At 36.2% G+C, this 17,363-nt stretch overlaps 1 protein-coding gene across 1 annotated transcript in view; it reads left to right on the top strand.

The window, feature by feature from the left end:
* The window catches only part of rbpjb (recombination signal binding protein for immunoglobulin kappa J region b), a 49,960-nt gene that overhangs the window by 20,230 nt on the left and 12,367 nt on the right, over nucleotides 1–17,363 (top strand). The window contains exon 2 of the mRNA XM_052560608.1: nucleotides 7,457–7,495. Coding sequence (XP_052416568.1) covers nucleotides 7,457–7,495 — 39 coding nt within the window. The remainder of the gene's footprint in view (nucleotides 1–7,456; nucleotides 7,496–17,363) is intronic.

Consider the following 17,363-nt stretch of genomic DNA (forward strand, 5'->3'; position numbering starts at 1 on the left):
TTTTTTATGATGCATTATACATAAAGGCTTTAAGTTAAAAGCCTTTTAAATATTGCCTTTTATTTTTATTGTCATGTATTTTTATTTTTTTTTAACAATGTAATAGTGACATTTACAGTGGAAGGCAATCCGGTTATCTGATTTTTCTGATCAGACATTATTTTAGTATTTCAGAAAACAGAAAAAATTTCTTGGTATTGAGATAGCGATAGTTTTGACATTCCACGATCAAAGTATTGTGAAGTGCATACGCTGTAAACATCCACCACACCTCTGTTCACTGTTCTGAAATATAGGTCACCTTTGAGCTTATCTATGTAGGTTACTCAAGAATCACGTCTTGATTCACATTTACTAAAGTAATGTAAGTGAAATAAACCGCAGACAGAAGAAATGTCATATGCGTTTGTAAGTCGACTAACACTGGAGCGAGAGTGTCACTTCATTGATTCAGTCGACCTTGAGTAAGAGAGGAACTTTTCCTTGTGTGCTGTCATGGAACAGACAAAAGAGTGAAAGGAGCGGAAGGATGGAGGGAAGGAAGCAAAAACTGGATAACATGCAGAAAAACAGATTAAAAACAATTCTGACAGCACTTCCTTTTCCTCTATTGAGCTCCGCTTGCAGGGATTTGAAAGGGGAAATGTCACCAGCATCATTCTTCTTAAACTTAATGTTTTTTTTTGCTTTGTATCCCCCCAACGCCGCATCGCACCTCCTCAATTATTAAAGTCGGCATGAAATGATAATTTGTACATGCATATTATAAATGCCTTGATGCATATGTTTACTAAAGTGTCATAACTTAATGGTCTTGCAGTGAAAATGAATGCGGGTTTTGAGGAAATGGGTTTTTGTCTTTTTCAGTAATCCGTTACGCTTCGATTTATTCCAGAATATGCAAGTAAAGATAATTTCATTTCATCATGACTTTAAAGAGGTGGTATCTTACAGTAGATTTTTTAGTTTTTGTTTTGGAATGTATAACCACATGACTTGCTCACCAGTGGATCCTCTGCAGTGAATGGGTGCCAGCAGAAAGAGAGTGACACAACACAATTCTAGTCAATAAATTCATATTTTGTGAAGTGAAAAGCTGTGTGTTGGAAGGAAACACTTTTATCATAAAGTCATTTTAATGTTAAACTGTCACTTCTGGCTAAAATACCAGTCCATAATCAATTATAGCAATTACTCCAGTAAAAAAAAAAAAAAAAAAGTTAATAGTCGGTTATGCTCTTACATTAAATCTGTGTATTACAAACATTTAACTTTTCACTTCACAAGATGGTCATGTCAGTTGCTTGTGGGTGATTTCTCTCATTTTGACGGCACCCATGCACTGCAGAGGATCCATTGGTGAGCAAGTCATACAATACAATGCTAAGTTTTTCCAAATCTAATCCGATAAAGAAACTAATTTACATTTGAATGGATGAATTAAATACATTTTTATTTAACGTTTTTAGAAAATGTTAATTTTTGGATGAACTCTTCCATTAATGACTATTTCCATACTCTATGTAAAATAAAGAGTATAATATATTTTTTTCAGAAGATCTAGGAGAATTTAACGCTATTCTCTGTGATCTTGTCTTGACAAAAGGCCTACAATCAGCATGTCTCAGGGGAATGCTATTGAAAGCTGAAAATGATTTTTGTCACCCTGTGTCTCAGTTACTGTCTTGGTTCTGAAGTGTGTGAAGCTCTTAACTGTCAGTCAGTCCCATGAGGATGGATACAAAGAAACAGCCACGGGTCAAGTCAGATAGATAGTGGCAGAGCTGGAGAGAGAGAGAGAGAGAGAGAGAGCGCTATCTTACCACATGACCTCACTGAGTAAATAGGATAAGACTCCAGCTGAAACACATTCGGCCTCATATTTTCCTCAGGATCAAATGAATGTAAATTTGCTCCAAAACAATAAAATCTGGGCATCCTGTCATTGTTTTGTGCTCTGATTAACTCGAGGCGTGTCGAGTAGAGTTTCAGTGAGCTGAATTAGTGGCGTTTCACAAACAACTAAGTGTGATAGTGTTCAACGCATGAAGCTTGCACATCTCTGAACACGCTCATGTTCACGCTCAACTCCTCTCTCTGTAGGAAGACTTCAAGGAAATGCTGGTGGTTTTTCGTCGAAATTGTATCTCTTTTTCTCTCTTATCGCTCACACATTCTCCACACTTCACATCTCTCTCTCTCTCTCTCTCTCTCTCTCTGCGCTCTCTTGTGACGGCTCTTTTTCCAGCATCTTGACATGTGGTGGGATCCCGATTTGATTGACTTCCACAGCCTTCATGTTTGGTCTTGTAGCCAATTAAAGTCTCTATGGCTCGAAGAAGAAGTCTTTTTTCTCCATCAGACCCAGACACGAATAACCCGAGGACTTTTTTTTCAATTCTGTGTACTTCTTTTTTTAGTATAAGTGCATGGTTCTACACAAATGGCACAGAAATATCAAGTAGGCCTTGCTGTATGTCAGTCAAGGGAAGTGGCACGTATTGATATTGGCATTTGTCAGAATGTAAGGCTGTTTTTATAACAGGTGCACGTTAACCACAATGTTTCAGATATAAAACTCTTTCAGCGCCTGATTCTTCCACTGATGGGCCATAACTGTGCCTGCGAATGAAACGTGCACATGATGGGCCTTTGCTGATATGCAAAATGAGCTACGCATTTGGAGTGGAAAAGTTGTGAAAGTGAGCGTGTGTTTTTCCTTCAGTGTGTTTTTCTCGTAGTATTTCGAAACCTGAATTGTCTGATTGAACAAGCAGTCCTCTGAACTTTCATGCCAAAATAACTGCAGTAAGAATTTAATGTACCTATCTGACGAATAAAAGTAAAAATTGAGCAGTAGAATATTTCTTTCTTAGTATAAATGGATGTCAAATGAAAGCATGCTTCAATTCCATTGCTCATTGCTTTAAAATGCATCTTTAGAGTTAACGTGAAATAAAAATTTACTCCGTTACTGTCACAACACACATTCCTGGTTAAGCAGAAATCATAAAGTTTACAGCAAGAGTAGCAAATAATGATAGATTTATTTAGACACATTACCGCTGGGAGACATCAAGATGCTCTCGAGGGTGAACTTGACCTTAACCTTCCACATCCTTCATGCAGATCTGGCTCGGTTCTGATGCAGAGCGCCTACTTTTCACCTCTCAGTCACTTCCCAGTGGATAAAATCAAGCCGTGCATTCTGTTTTTATTACAAAAGCAAAATGTGTTGTGAGTAGAGTTTTATGTTGATTGTAATGCTGCATGCCTGGACCGCTAAAGGGAAAATGTAAATGGAGCACAATGCAGTGGTTAAGAAGGTTCCTGTTGACCCCTCACTTGTGTTCGGTTTGTACATGTTTAATATATGACACTATATGAACAGCATGGATTTGAAATAATTTGATTGGTAAGGGAGAGTGTCACATGACAGATATTTCAGAATAAGAGTGGCCCGATGGCCCAGGGCTGGTGTAACAGAGCTTGAGAGCAGTTCTTATGTTTCTGTGTTCCAGTGAACACAGTGATCCAACCTTTATCCTCTTGATCATGTGCAACTCTTTTTGTGCTTTGCAAAGTTTGTTCTTGAAGGTTGTTTTGTGAGTTCTGCTGATTTAAAACAAGATAACATTAGCTGGCGGACATGAGGAACATTTCTTGTAATTGTGAACAAGCCTTTGCACAGTATGCCATTCTCCAGCAAAAGTGCTTTTGATGTTTTGTACATTTATATAAAATGATTTTTTCTGAGTTGTAAATAAAACCAAGATTATTGGAGTGTTTTTCTACTGCAGAATTTCACATTTAAGTCAGCGTGTTGTTTGCTGTTTCTTTGTGGAATTTACTAGATTTTATTTATTTATTTATTTATTTGAGAGAATCTGAGGTTACATTATATCTGCTAAATGTCCAGCTGTCATTGCAAATTTAAAACCAACTATTTGGTTATGGGGGTAAAAAAAACAATGCTTAAAGTATATACATATATTTTTCTGATAGTATGAATATACATTTATTCTTTCCTGTGGCGAGGCGAGCAGAAATGAAAGAAGAGAGAGCCAAAAGAAAAGTCCCTATTAATTGAGCTCTGTGCTGGAGATCCAGGGCAGGCGGCTGGTGTTGGCCAGCAGAGCTGTGGCCCCAGATGGGCCCCTGATTGTGGGGTTTGTGTAGTAGCAGCATGTGCTTGAAGCGAGCTGGTATCCATTATCCTCTCAAACATCAGCACTTCACTGTGGGAACCTTATTGATCTACAGCTCTATAATTATTCTACTAGCACACACATGCACACTCTCTCTCTCTTCTATTTTATCTTTCTGCTGCTAAACCCCTGATCCTCTTTTTTGCTCTTTTATTCTTCTCTTTTAATTGCTTTTTTGTCTCTTTCTTATCTTCCTCTTCTCCCACACACGTGCCTCATCCCTTCCCATAATTCCAGGCCTGTCTGTCGTCTTCTTCATTCTTCCCCTCCCTTTCTTTCCAATGTTCCCTCACTCAGTGACCTTTTGTGTTCTAGCAGATTTGGGAACAAGCTTTGCTGTTTGTCTACAAGTAAATAGGACAGCTAATTTCTCTGATTATGTATTACAACACTGCAATTGTGGAGTCAGGATATGGGTATTCAGTCAAGTTGTGACGAGTTGCAGGCTTGCACTTGTGCTTCAATTCAGAGTTTCCAACAGTTTTTTTTCTTTGATAAATAGTAATTTTAAATAACTGCATTTATTTGAAATTTAAATCTTAGCATCTTTAATCTGGCACTCTATTGTAATTCTATTCAAAAAAAAAGAAAAAAAAAAGAAAAATGCCCCTTTTTAGATTTGCACTCTATTAATTTACTAACTACTTGTTTGCTTTAAAAAGATATAACACTAGCTTCTCTAATATTTTTTTATTGTATCTATTAGTTTTCTTTTTATTTATTATACAGGTAATACAAGCAAAAAAGGCCTCCAACTCTAGCTTGCTCTATTCTTTTTCCATACGTTATCCTTTTATTTATTATATAATGGAAAAAGACAACAGCCTTGCTGCGTGTACTGCGTTAAGCTGAGACTTGTTATAACACTTGCATATCATTGCTCTTTTCTTAATTTTGATTGTCCTCATTTGTAAGTCGCTTTTTGATCCGCTAAATGACTAAATGCAAATCATATAACATTATGAAATATGTTTATTTGCTGTACTTTTTGATCAATTTAATCTGCCCTTCTCTCAATAAAACTATTCATTAACGAACACATATCTCTGCTTGCTGTGGATGTGTTTACTGAAAGAATAAGGTGTGCTGTTGCCCCATGCAAAACAATTTTTTTCTCATAACGTTTATTAATAAAAATGAATTGCAATTATAATATCAAGGGGAGTAAAAAATAATCAATGGTCCCACTTTATATTAAGGTCCAATTCTAGCCATTAACAAACCATTAATGATGATTTTTGCCTGAATAAACCCTTAATTTGCTGCCTATTGCTAGCTAATGAGGTAGATATTAAGTTTGGGTTTTAGGTAGGATTAGGGATGTAGAATATGTGCTTTATAAGTACAAATAAGCAGTCAATATGTATAGGCATGCTAATAAGCTATAGTTAATAGTGAGAATTGGTCCCTACTAAAGTGTTACCGAATTAATATTTCGTAATGCTTCGTTTTTTACTATGCACAGCTTTTTTTCAGAGAAAAGCTGTTATTGTAGTGTCCTCTCTCAGTCTGCGGTGGTCTTCTCCGGTCTCGTGGCGTTGGCAGCGTGACTTGATTTGAGATCTTCCTGTATCTCCCTCAGGTTCTCTGGGGTTGGATCAGGAAGCTCCAGCCATCGATTTTTCTCTCTCCTTCTATTTTAAACCCTCCACCGTCTCTGTCTCCTCTCAGCTTTAACCTCCAGGCTGCTGTCAGTTTAGCGCGGACCCCTGGGGATCAGCTGTACCGTAAAGACCACGCCTCGGGCCCGTGTTTGCTTTACTAAAACACACTCAAACAAACTAGTGGCCAGATACTCAGACAAACAGACATCATTTGTCTAACCTAAAAGAGTGCTGCTGTGCTCATACAATTGTACATGGTAATTATTTGTCTCTTAATATTTCATCAGTGTGTTGTGCTTTTTAAAAATGTATTTATTTGACATATTAAATAATATTTTTCCTTTTTTGGAAGGATGACCCCCCCCCCCCATCACCACTACTAAGCTCTTTGCAGTGCATTCTGGGATTGCATTTGAACTAATTGGACCGGGGCCAGTGTTGTGTTGGAGCACTGTAGTCTTTCGGTTAGATTTCAAGTAATAACAGTTGTGAGGTCTCTATAGTAACAGCTTCAAACAGAAGGGGTCACGACAGGCCTTCAGGTTCTTCTGAAATGAGGCAACGCTTTTCATTATTTGCCGTCTGAGGTCACAAACATAAGTGAAACCATCCAATCAGTGTTCCACATTACTGTACTCTGATGATCTGTTACTCTACAATTCACTGTGACATTTAGGAGAAACACAGCTCTGTCTGCTTGACGTGAAATATCACGTCTGAGGGAATGTGAGGCCGTCATTGGACTTTTCTTAAAAAACCTTTTTCCAGATTGGAATATATTTTACAAGAAAATTTCAGTTTTTCTACTACATAATTCCACAATACTTCAGTGTGTTCTTTATAATTATTTGGGAAATAGACAATGCATTTCTGAGTAAATCCTACACAAAATTATTAAAATTTTTATTTTATTTTTATGTTTGCTCTGTATAAACTTTGCAAATAGTTAAATCATATTCTTTCTGAAATCCCAGCGTAAACTGTGTGAGTTAAGCGGCTTTGTAAAAGTTGAAATATTGGATTAGTAATCGTTAAAGATTAGCAAGCACTAATTTAATCACACTATATTGATTATATGGTTTGTGTTAACACAAGACTACTTTGAAAACTTTATTTATTTGAACATTTATCCCAGAGAATGCCTCGCCTGTAGGCTTCCATTATACGTTATTACTGTAAATGTGATTTATGCTTGTTTTTCCAAAGCGAGGGCTGCGGTAATCAACAGCATCTGTGGCGAGAGCCTAACTTGCATTTAACCCGGAACATTCCTTTAAATCCCTGTCAAAGGGAACGCCATGCGTTTCTGGCTCCAGGTATCGCTAAACTGTGCCGTTAGACAGCTTTCCTGTGATAATTAGCCTGGTGGATGTAATCAGAATGGGAAAGTGGTTTAGTTTGGCCACCTGTGTGTGTTTGTACACACGGTCATGTGAGCGTGCTATCGCAAGGTCACTACAACAGCTGCAAGTCTGCTAATCTCAACTTTGAGTGCATGACTGTTGAGTGATGGGAGACGGGCTTGTGTGTGTTACAGTGGTACAGTAAAGTACACAGGTGTGCACTCAAATATCTGTGCATAAAATCATGTTTTTGTTTGTATTGTGGTTGAATTTCTGCTCAAGTGTTTTTCTCTCTTCACAGGAAGTTTGGGGAGCGCCCTCAACCACAGCGCCTGACGAGGTACGTTTATCACCTTCACATGCTAATAGCAGACAAACAAGCTGAGAAAGGTCTCTCTCTGGCACGGCCTACATGTGTGCATGCAAAGCTTGTGTATTACACGAGTTACAGTGACAACAGCGCAACTATCCGCACATGAGTTTTCACTTTAAAACTAAGTTTGCCATTTTTAAAGAAAAATGCTGCAGTTATTGTCTAAAAAATGGTGAAAAATGTGAACATCATGTTACATGGAATTTTACTGTGAAATACTTTCAAATGTTCCATTTCTGGTAAGAAAAAACTATGATTTACCACATAATTCATAAAAAAGAATTTAAAAGCACATTCCCAGAAATCGATGCATTTCACATTACATATGATTACATTTAATTTAAATGGGTTTTGTTTTGTCTTATTTTTGTTATTAGTAATGTGCATTAGCATGATTTGTTACATTTTTGGTTGTTTTGTTTGATTGTTCATATATATATATATATATATATATATATATATATATATATATATATATATATATATATATATATATATATATATATATATATATAATTTATTTTTTTCTGGCACCAGTATGCTATACCTGAAACGTCGTCACCATATTTTTATGGTAAATTTTTGGATTACATTAAATTTAACGTGAAAATGTCAATTTTACATTATATAAATTATGTAGTTTGCGCACACATTGTGTGTGTATATTTACATTTTAATTAGAAATCAAATTTTTAGGCCAGGTCATCTCACATAAGTAACTAGAAAAAAAGTGAAACTTCATTTAAAAATAAAATGTAAAAATGAAGCTGCATATAAATCAGTTGTGATCCACTTTCCCATATGTGAATGTGATTTCTAACATAGTTAACAGGGTTTCTTAATTTATTCTTCTATGTAGGAAAATACAGACAACTTAAACCTACATTTCCTTTCCTCTAAAATCTGGCCGTATTACAGTTTATTTAATGGTCAGTCTGAAAATAAAAGGACATCCTGAGCTGTATTCCCCACTGAGGTTTAGTTTTAGTGTCTCTCGACACTGCCGTGGAGTTTTTCCATAGCTGCTGTCCCTATTTGTCGCCATCGTTTCGCTCTATTTTCTCCCAACCTCTTTCTATTTCACTCATTTCCCCTCCTGTCTGTCTATTTAATGCTCTTTTCCTCCATCCATCCTTTTTTTGAAAAGTCAAAATTAGAGGCCAAGAATTTGCCCAAGAAATATGGAACGAAATGTTTTAGACGATCCGTTCTGTGAAGCAGCTCCAGTCAGCGGTTCGTGTTTTGAGTGGAGAAGTGAGGGACATGGAAAATGATAGAGAGGGGAGAGTTAAGCACCGGCTGCCCAAACCCTGTCGCACGCCCTGCGGTTAACTTACAGCACGACTGCATTCTGGCAGAGAGCACACGCCCTGGCAGGACAGTGCCACCGCTTCACGGCCCCTGTCTGCGCTGGGCCCCATCCTGTGAATCTGAGTGTCATTAGATAAAGACTGGTGTGTCTGTGCATTCTGCTTACAATTCACTGAAGTGTTGTTCAGTTCAGTCACAGGTTAGGAGCAGCTTAGATCAGATTAATTTGGGTCTAATGCTTTCTGTAGACTGGCTATTGTTAATGAGATGTGCACCATGGTGTGATGACTAGGGGATAAAGTGATGAAATGTGTGTGTGTGTGTGTGTGTGTCGGGGAGCCCATTGCTAAAGATAATATGACATGCCCGGAGGAAGATGAACCTCTTTAAACATCTACAGTCTCAATTAACTGGCAGAGTATTATACAGACCTTCTCCTTCTCGTCTTGTGCACATTCAAACATGCAGCTTTGGCACAAGTAACTGTTTTTGCCAGTATTACTAATTCTGCAAAATTTGGGCATGAACTAACTTGAGCAGTTTGCCACTCATACTTTTCTTCTTTCTCTCTTTTAACCATTTTCTTACTTTTCTCCTGCTGTTAACTCCCTGTCTGCTTTTTTTATTGCCTAAAGTGATTTAAAACCTGACTGTCTCTCCATCTCTTTAGATATATTCTTATTCTGATTTATTAATATTTGAAATGGCCTTCAGTGAACCATGAGGCATGATTTGCTACTAATAGGGACATGCAAATTTTAGACAGATTTTAATTATACGTAAACTTCTTTATGTCCCTTAGTGCAAGATGAATAACCAATATTTTTCATTTGAATAGAAAATGTAATATGTATATCTGCCAACAGTTCATTTTGGCATGTTTTTTTTCTAGTGTGCATCTGTTTACATTCAAGAGTTTGGAGTATAAAGACATTTGTAATGTAAATGCTGTTCTTTTGCACTTATTCATCAAAGTATCCTGCAAAATAATCTGTGAAAGTTTCCCAAAAAAGTTAAGCATTACAACAATTTTTCAACATATATAATAATTAAATATGTTTCTTGAGTGCCTCATCAGCATATTAGAATTATTTCTGAAGGACCATCTGACACTAAAGACTGGAGTAATGACTGCTGAAAATTCATCTTTGTCCACACATAATTACATTATAAATATATATATTTCATATAGAAAGCAGTTATTTACAATGTGACTTTTACTTTTAATGATGCTTTTATCAAAAGGAACTTACACTTGGCTAGTTATATATATATATATATATATATATATATATATATATATATATATATATATATATATATTTATTTATTTATTTATTTATTTATTTATTTATTTATTCATTAACATTTTAATGTGTTAAAAATAATACTATTTGTACTGTATTTTGATCAAATAAATGTAGCCTTGTGAGAATAAGAGATCAAAAAAAAGTAAATCCAAACCCTAAAAGTAAATAATAACTTTGACTACTACTTGGACCATGGTCTGGTCCTGTTGGTTGTGATTAAAATCCACTTTGAAATAATTTCATTTTGGTAATTCGCCAATACCAAAATATACATTTAATATTGTTACAAACATGAAAAATATTGAAATAGTGGACTTGTGCACATTAAAAAAATTTAATTTACTAATGTTTTTTATTTATTTATTTATTTTTTTGGCTAGTGATGCATTGAGACATGAGCTTATAGGAGCCATTCATTTAGAGAGTTGAATGATTAAATTCCACATCTATGACACATACATTGAGAGATCACTGGAAATATGGTTTTTGAATTATGTAGCTCACGTCACATTGTGGTTTTCCCATTGTAAAGTTTCTGTCGTTCTAAAAAAATTAGCATCTTTCAGGTCTTTTGGTATAATGTGGTGTTTTGACTTTCATGTCGTGTGGTTTTGAAACGTATTAAAATGTGTGTGTGTGTGTGAGGAGTATTTCATTTGTTGCGGGTTTGCTGTTGCGTGTTCAGTGTTTGTGTGCGTGTCAAAAGCTCTTCCTGTTGAAGTGCCCATATTTATCATGCTGTTGCTGAACACGGATGACTCACAAAGGCTTGTCCACTTCTTACCCCGATGTGTCTGGCTTTGTGTTTATGGGCATCTGTGTAATGCTGTGGTTGCTTGTTATTACTTATGTCTTCTGTTTCTAAATTTGATATTTTATGCCTTTTAAGTAAGGGTTTCTTCTCTTCAGTGGGGTGGAAATAAGCTGAATCTTCCGGGTCTTTTTGAATTAAACATTTCTCAATCAGTCACTACTGTTTTAAGTATGTGTGTATTTTCCGTGAGGAAGCTGTCAGAGGAGCTGAAGGTCTGTGGTTTTTCTCTTAAGCACGTGACGTCACATGGCCCAGTGGCTTAACTTTGCGTGCGAGACCTTTGCGTGTGCAGGAAAACTCTGATTGATCTCCAGGACCGCTTGTATGGAGTTGCATGTTATTTCTGACCTTATTTTACCAGCACTGCAAGGTGCAATAAGCCACGGAATAAATAACGCCAAGTTTGGTTCACATGTTCCTCATAAGTTGTTGGTCAATGGAATAAAAACCTTCAAATCATATGTTTTCCACTTTAGCATTTGGATGGTGTGTGTTTTAGATCCTAAGTGATCTTTGATCCTTAATCGCATTTGTGAAACGTACACACAACTGCATATATTTTCTAAATCAAGTCGTCAGTAGGTTGTCAGAACAGCTAGTCATCTTGGAAAGCTTTGTGTAATTAGGCTCGTGTTTTTGAAAGTCATTTTTGGCTTGCCAAGGCTGGATCTTAAACTGTAACACTGAAAATGTATTATTAATAATAATAATACAATAAAAATAATATATTATTTATTCCTCTGGTCATTATGACAACCATTATTCATGATCCCACATAATATTCTGATTTGGTGCTTAAGTAACATTTCTTATTATGCTGAAAACATTAATATTTTTTAGGAAACTTTTTTTATTTTTATTTTATTTAATAGGAAGTATTTCTATTCAAGTACAAAAGACCCACACTTAATGCATTCTTGCTGAACAGAAGGTGTTTATATATATATATATATAAAGACCCCAAACTTGCTAATGCTAGTGCATTTGCACCCTTCTGTGAGAATAAATGACTGAGTATAACCTTTTATTGCACAAAACCATAATAGTCATCAGAAACAAACGGAGGTATGTAGATTATGCACAATAGGAACATTGCTCTCAGCAGGTTGTATGAAGCCTGACTGTAATAGTCTTGTTGAAGATGGTAAATTTGTTACAAAAGTTCTGATTTAATGGCTGAGGTTGTGTTGCTTAAAGTGCATGCATTTAAAGAGTTTTACCATCTAAAGTTACAATGGTGGCACATTAAAACTCTCTCTGTTAAGCTGCATCTCAAAATTCAAAGCATCTTTGGGGGAAAAAAAGCCAAAAAATGTATCCAATCTTAGTGGTCGACTGACTAGCTGACCGTGTTGACCCAGCTTTGAAGAAACAAATGGTATACCGTAATTTAGCTGAGGGCTATACTGTCAGATCTTTGATTATAATGCTAACAGAAGATCTGTGATGGTTTTCCCAGCACCCCTGCAAATGGTGAGGGCCATCAATAAACTCTCCTCTGAGATGCTTTGTAAACACTGCTGGTGTTTTTGAGAATTGTCAGGTTGCCGGATATCAAAGCTGAACCCTCTTGATGTGAAAACACTTGAGCATCGGAGGGAAATGTCGAAAGTCTCGGAATGTTCTTGCTTTGGTGCCTGTAATCACGAAGCAGACGTGCAGCTGATTTCATGTGCTCCACACATGCTTGTCTTTGCACCGTTGCAAACAGGTCCATTTTATCAGTGGATAGGAGAGGAGATTTTGATCTTTCCCTTCTGAAGTACATAAGACAAATCCGTGTTGGAGATGGCCACTGAGTCTTGTTTTCCTGAGCACACACACACACACGGCAGGTTATTAGAAGTATCAAAGGTATCAGATGACATGGGCCTGAGGAAGATGACATCACCAGATCTGCAGGAATTCACCGTTTGTGTGTGTGTCCCGTGAGGCTGGGAGGTTCAGCACAGTTCAATATTCGCTCGCTTCCTGATGCTCACTGACATATATGATCTTAGGTAAAACTGGATACAACCTGTCAGAGAAAATTTCTCTTTAGCGTTCTTAATGACTGGAAAATCATTGAGCGTGCGTATGGCGTAACACTAAAACTACTGTAGGTCTAGACAAACACTGTTTCATAACTAGATGTACCATCATAATAAGACAAGCAATAATCTTTAATAAACTGCCATTTATTTATTTATTCATTTTCATAACGATCCATGATCATGTCTTGGTATCTTTTTTGGGTAGCCCCACCCACAGAAATGAATAATTACTAGTGCAACGATTAATCTCATCCATAATAAAAGTTTTTGTGTACATAAAATGTGTGTGTACTGTGTATATTTATAATGTGTATATATAAATGCACACACATGCGTGTATACATTTAAGAAAAATATTTTGTTTATTTATTTAATATATGCATATATATAATATAAACTAGTGGTGGGCGGTATACCGGTTCATACTGAATAGCAGTATTTATTTTTGTTATGATATAATTTTTTTATATGCCTACCGGTGTATGTGTCTTAAACAATGTTCGGAACACGATGTGGCTCAACACTGTTTGAGAGGGTTCCTCTTTTACTGTTGCACTGTGGTGAGGGCACAGCTGTATGTGTTACTAAACATGACTGTGGGGCACTGTTCATTTTGATTTGGTCTTTATCATGAGATGAAAATGCTTAACAGTTGTAGTCACATATTAGTCATATAGTCATCAAGTCTTAGATAGATTTAGTCTAGTTTTAGTCAACGAAAAGTCATTGCATTTTTGTCAGCTTTTAGTTTACTTTTAGCCAAACTGTAGTTATTTTCTGTGTACTCTATGATAAATTTGAATCAAGGATTGAATTTGGAAAAACTTGAATAAATGATGACAATTTTCATTTTTGGGTGAATGATCCCGTCAATAGTAGTGAAAAGGGAGCACCTTATAAAAAATTATAATTTTTCATGTATATTTAATAATTTTTTTTTTTTTTTTTTAAAGAAGCAGAACAAGATAATAAGACAAATATGACAGAGATACAAAGTAAACTCTTTTTTTATCAGATACATTAGGTTTACTTAAAATATTTATTAATATTTGTTGGTTTAACATGACTGACATGGATAGGTACTTAATTAGTAATGCTGTCCCTTTAAGACGGCATGCATGTAATACTGACACACCTTCAGTTTTCTTCAAGATTTTCCTATGGGTTTTATCATGTTTTTTTTGTTTTGTTAAAAATACCAAAAATTTGTTAAAATAAAGCCTGTGGTAAACATAACTTGACGATGTTTTTTTTTTTTTATAGTTTTGTACAGGGCTTGAAAATGATTTAAAAAAAAAAAATCTGTTCACTCTGAGCAGAATCAATATTTTTACGCTTCTGTTCCTGCGTTCCTCTGATATCATTACCGTTCCAAAACCGGTTCCGGTGGCAAAAATACTGGTTAATAATGTTTTTTTTTTTTTTACAATTTTCTTTGCCTATAATTTGCCTAATAATAATAATAAAGTACAGTGTTTTCTTTACTGAAAAAAGAGAGATCTGGTAAAGCCAATAACCCGCTGAGTTAAGTCACAGCCAACTTCTTTTCTAGATTTTGGCCAAATTTATACAGGCTACTAAAGAAAGAAAGAAATCTGTTTTGTATAATACATTTTGTACTACAACGTAAATTACTCACACCCATACCCAAAACAAACATTTTGAAGCAGTTATATTCATTTTTGAAAACTTATGTATTATGTATTTTTAATAAGTGACTAGATAAGAACGTTTGGGCTGTGATTGTGATTGTAGGAAAAAATGTAAATATATCATCAAGCTATGCTTATCACAGGCTTTATTTTACTCATAAATTGAAAAAACCCATTCTAAAACCCCATAAGAAAATCTGGAAGGAACCCGCCGTGAATTACTCTTCTGTGTTCTGACGTCAGAATGATCTTCTATTATTTTGGAGAGTTCCCAGAAAATAATCAACGTAATCAGCGTGGTTTACCTTCAGGATAAAGTGCGTGAATGCTGACCATAAACAACGCTGATTCCGTTCTGGGGTATACTCCAAAATGTCAGAGGTCAGTAACCTGTGGATAAGAATTGTTGAATAAATTACTGTTATTGATTTCTTGATGTTATTATTGTTTTTCCACTGATGTCACATGGACTGTTTTACTGATATCCTTGCTAGGTTTCTGGACCTTGGAACATTGCAGTTGTGTTGCTGTCTATAGGAAAGTCAGAAAGCTCTCAGAATGCATAAAAAATAACTTAATTTGGGTTCTGAAGATAAGTGTAGGTTTTCCGAGGTCTGAACGACATCATTAATGACAGAATTTGTATTTCTGGGTGAACTAACCCTTTAAACTCCAACTGAACACGCCACAGGCAACCGTACCAAAACTGCATGTTGTCTTTAGACCTTTTAACCATACAGGCACTGATTCATTGGTTCTGCTGGTAAAGCACAATAATAAGTGTGTTCTGTCTAATTTTTCCTTTTGCATCTCTACAAAAACTACTACGGTATTAACATACCTTCAGAAGCGACAACCAATGAGCGTAAAGATTCTGTCGAAAATTTCAAAATGCTGAAATACATTGAGGGGTAAAAATAAATAACTCTTACGAGTGTACTTCAACTCATGTCAGTGTACAACATTCAGATGGCTCTCCTCAAAAAACACAATGTATTAGCATTACTGGAACAAAAAAAACAATTCTTAATATGTAATACTTTAGCAGAAGACTACCAAATGCACCTTTATTTTATAGAAGATTATTTATATTTTTAATGACATACGTGTGTGGTGTTACATTTTGTTCTCACTGTGGGTATACAGACTTGCTGGCGGTAACTTGACTAGGCCAGTGTGTGAATTTACATTTACTTGAAGCATTAGTGATTAGTCCTGCTGTTAGTCTCGGTGCATGGAGCCTGTCTCTCGTCTTGTAGGAGAAGGATTATTGTCAGAGCACAACCCTTTCACCTCTCTTCCCTCTCTTACTTCCCCTCCCATCCTCATGTCACAGGGCCCCCTTGCTTTCCATAACAAAAGCCTGTCTAACTTCAGCGTGTGTGAGACATTTGCGTGGCAAAGGGAAGCTGCTTGTGTGTGTGTGTGTGTGTGTGTGTTTCCCCGTCTCTGTGTCCCTCTGAGCATTTTGACGTGTCAGGTGTCACTGACATCTGTGCAAATGGGTGTGTGTTTTTTTGTTTTGTTTTTTGTGGGAGTGTGTGAGCATCTATGTGAGCATTTTTATCCAACACACACGGCCTGTTACATATCAGAGTGGTTTTCATCTTCCCTGCAGAATATTTCTGTTTAGAATTCCGTTGAATGTGTGTCTTGTGTGTAACGTACGTATTTTCCTTGAAATGCACTGTACTTCCAGAGTGTCCACATTTAGCGAGCTAAATTAAGTTTGCACATGCTGGGATGTTTTTCGTTAGTTAACTGAGGTAATTGGAACACTGACACGAAATCGACATTCTTCGATCATGAGCTAAGAGATTTTGTGCCGTTTGACTTGTACACACACACATTGCAGTCCTTTTGCCCTTTTTCTTACCCCCCTCTTCCCCTTCTTTTTATTTTAAAGACCCCCAGCTGGAAAGCTGAGGTTTTTGGCCACAGTGTTTGTGTGCTTTCTGCAAGCAACACATAGTTGCACTCACCAGAGAATTGGCTAATCAAACTTGGGCCTGTGTTTCTAGTCAAGCTCTGGAGATTTGGGTTTTGAAGCGCGTACAGGCCTTCAGAAAGCTTTCCCTTTAAAGAAACACACGCATACACCACATGCTTTTACCAGAACCCTCTACAATAGCACTTCTAAAGTGGTTTTACAGGTCTGAAACACAAGGATGTGTTTTAAAAACTCTAAACTGTGGCATATGAGTTAAAACACATGAGTAAAAAGCCAAGTAGAAGTCGTATAGAGTTGCAATATTTATGAAGGAACTTCTCAAAAATGTAATCTTGCCCGTTTCAGTAATGGATTTTTGTTTTATCTATGATACGATACACAGAAGTCCAAGTCAGGTCACTTGGCAGCCATAATTGTGTTTGCAAGTACAGGTCCATTCAACAACTAAAATGGGGAAGGACACAAATTCTGTAGAAATTCTGTTTTATTAACATACTTGAATTCATCTGACAACAATGTCTCCATATATTGTTGCTCTACAATTCAAATAATGCTTAAAAGTGCTGGTCCAACTTATGTGCAAGTGAGTTATGGAGTAATCAATCAGATGATTGGCTCTTTTAACTGTAAGGCGGGATTTTCATTGAGCATTATGATTCCTCCCATTCACATTTATGTGTGTACAATCTCTGTTATACTATTTCAGTTTGAGGGAGATGTCTCAACTAATTAGGTACATCAACATTTTCGACTTGTAAAACTAA

Source organism: Carassius gibelio, chromosome B7 (assembly GCF_023724105.1).
Source record: "Carassius gibelio isolate Cgi1373 ecotype wild population from Czech Republic chromosome B7, carGib1.2-hapl.c, whole genome shotgun sequence".
NCBI classification, from domain to species: Eukaryota; Metazoa; Chordata; class Actinopteri; order Cypriniformes; family Cyprinidae; genus Carassius; species Carassius gibelio.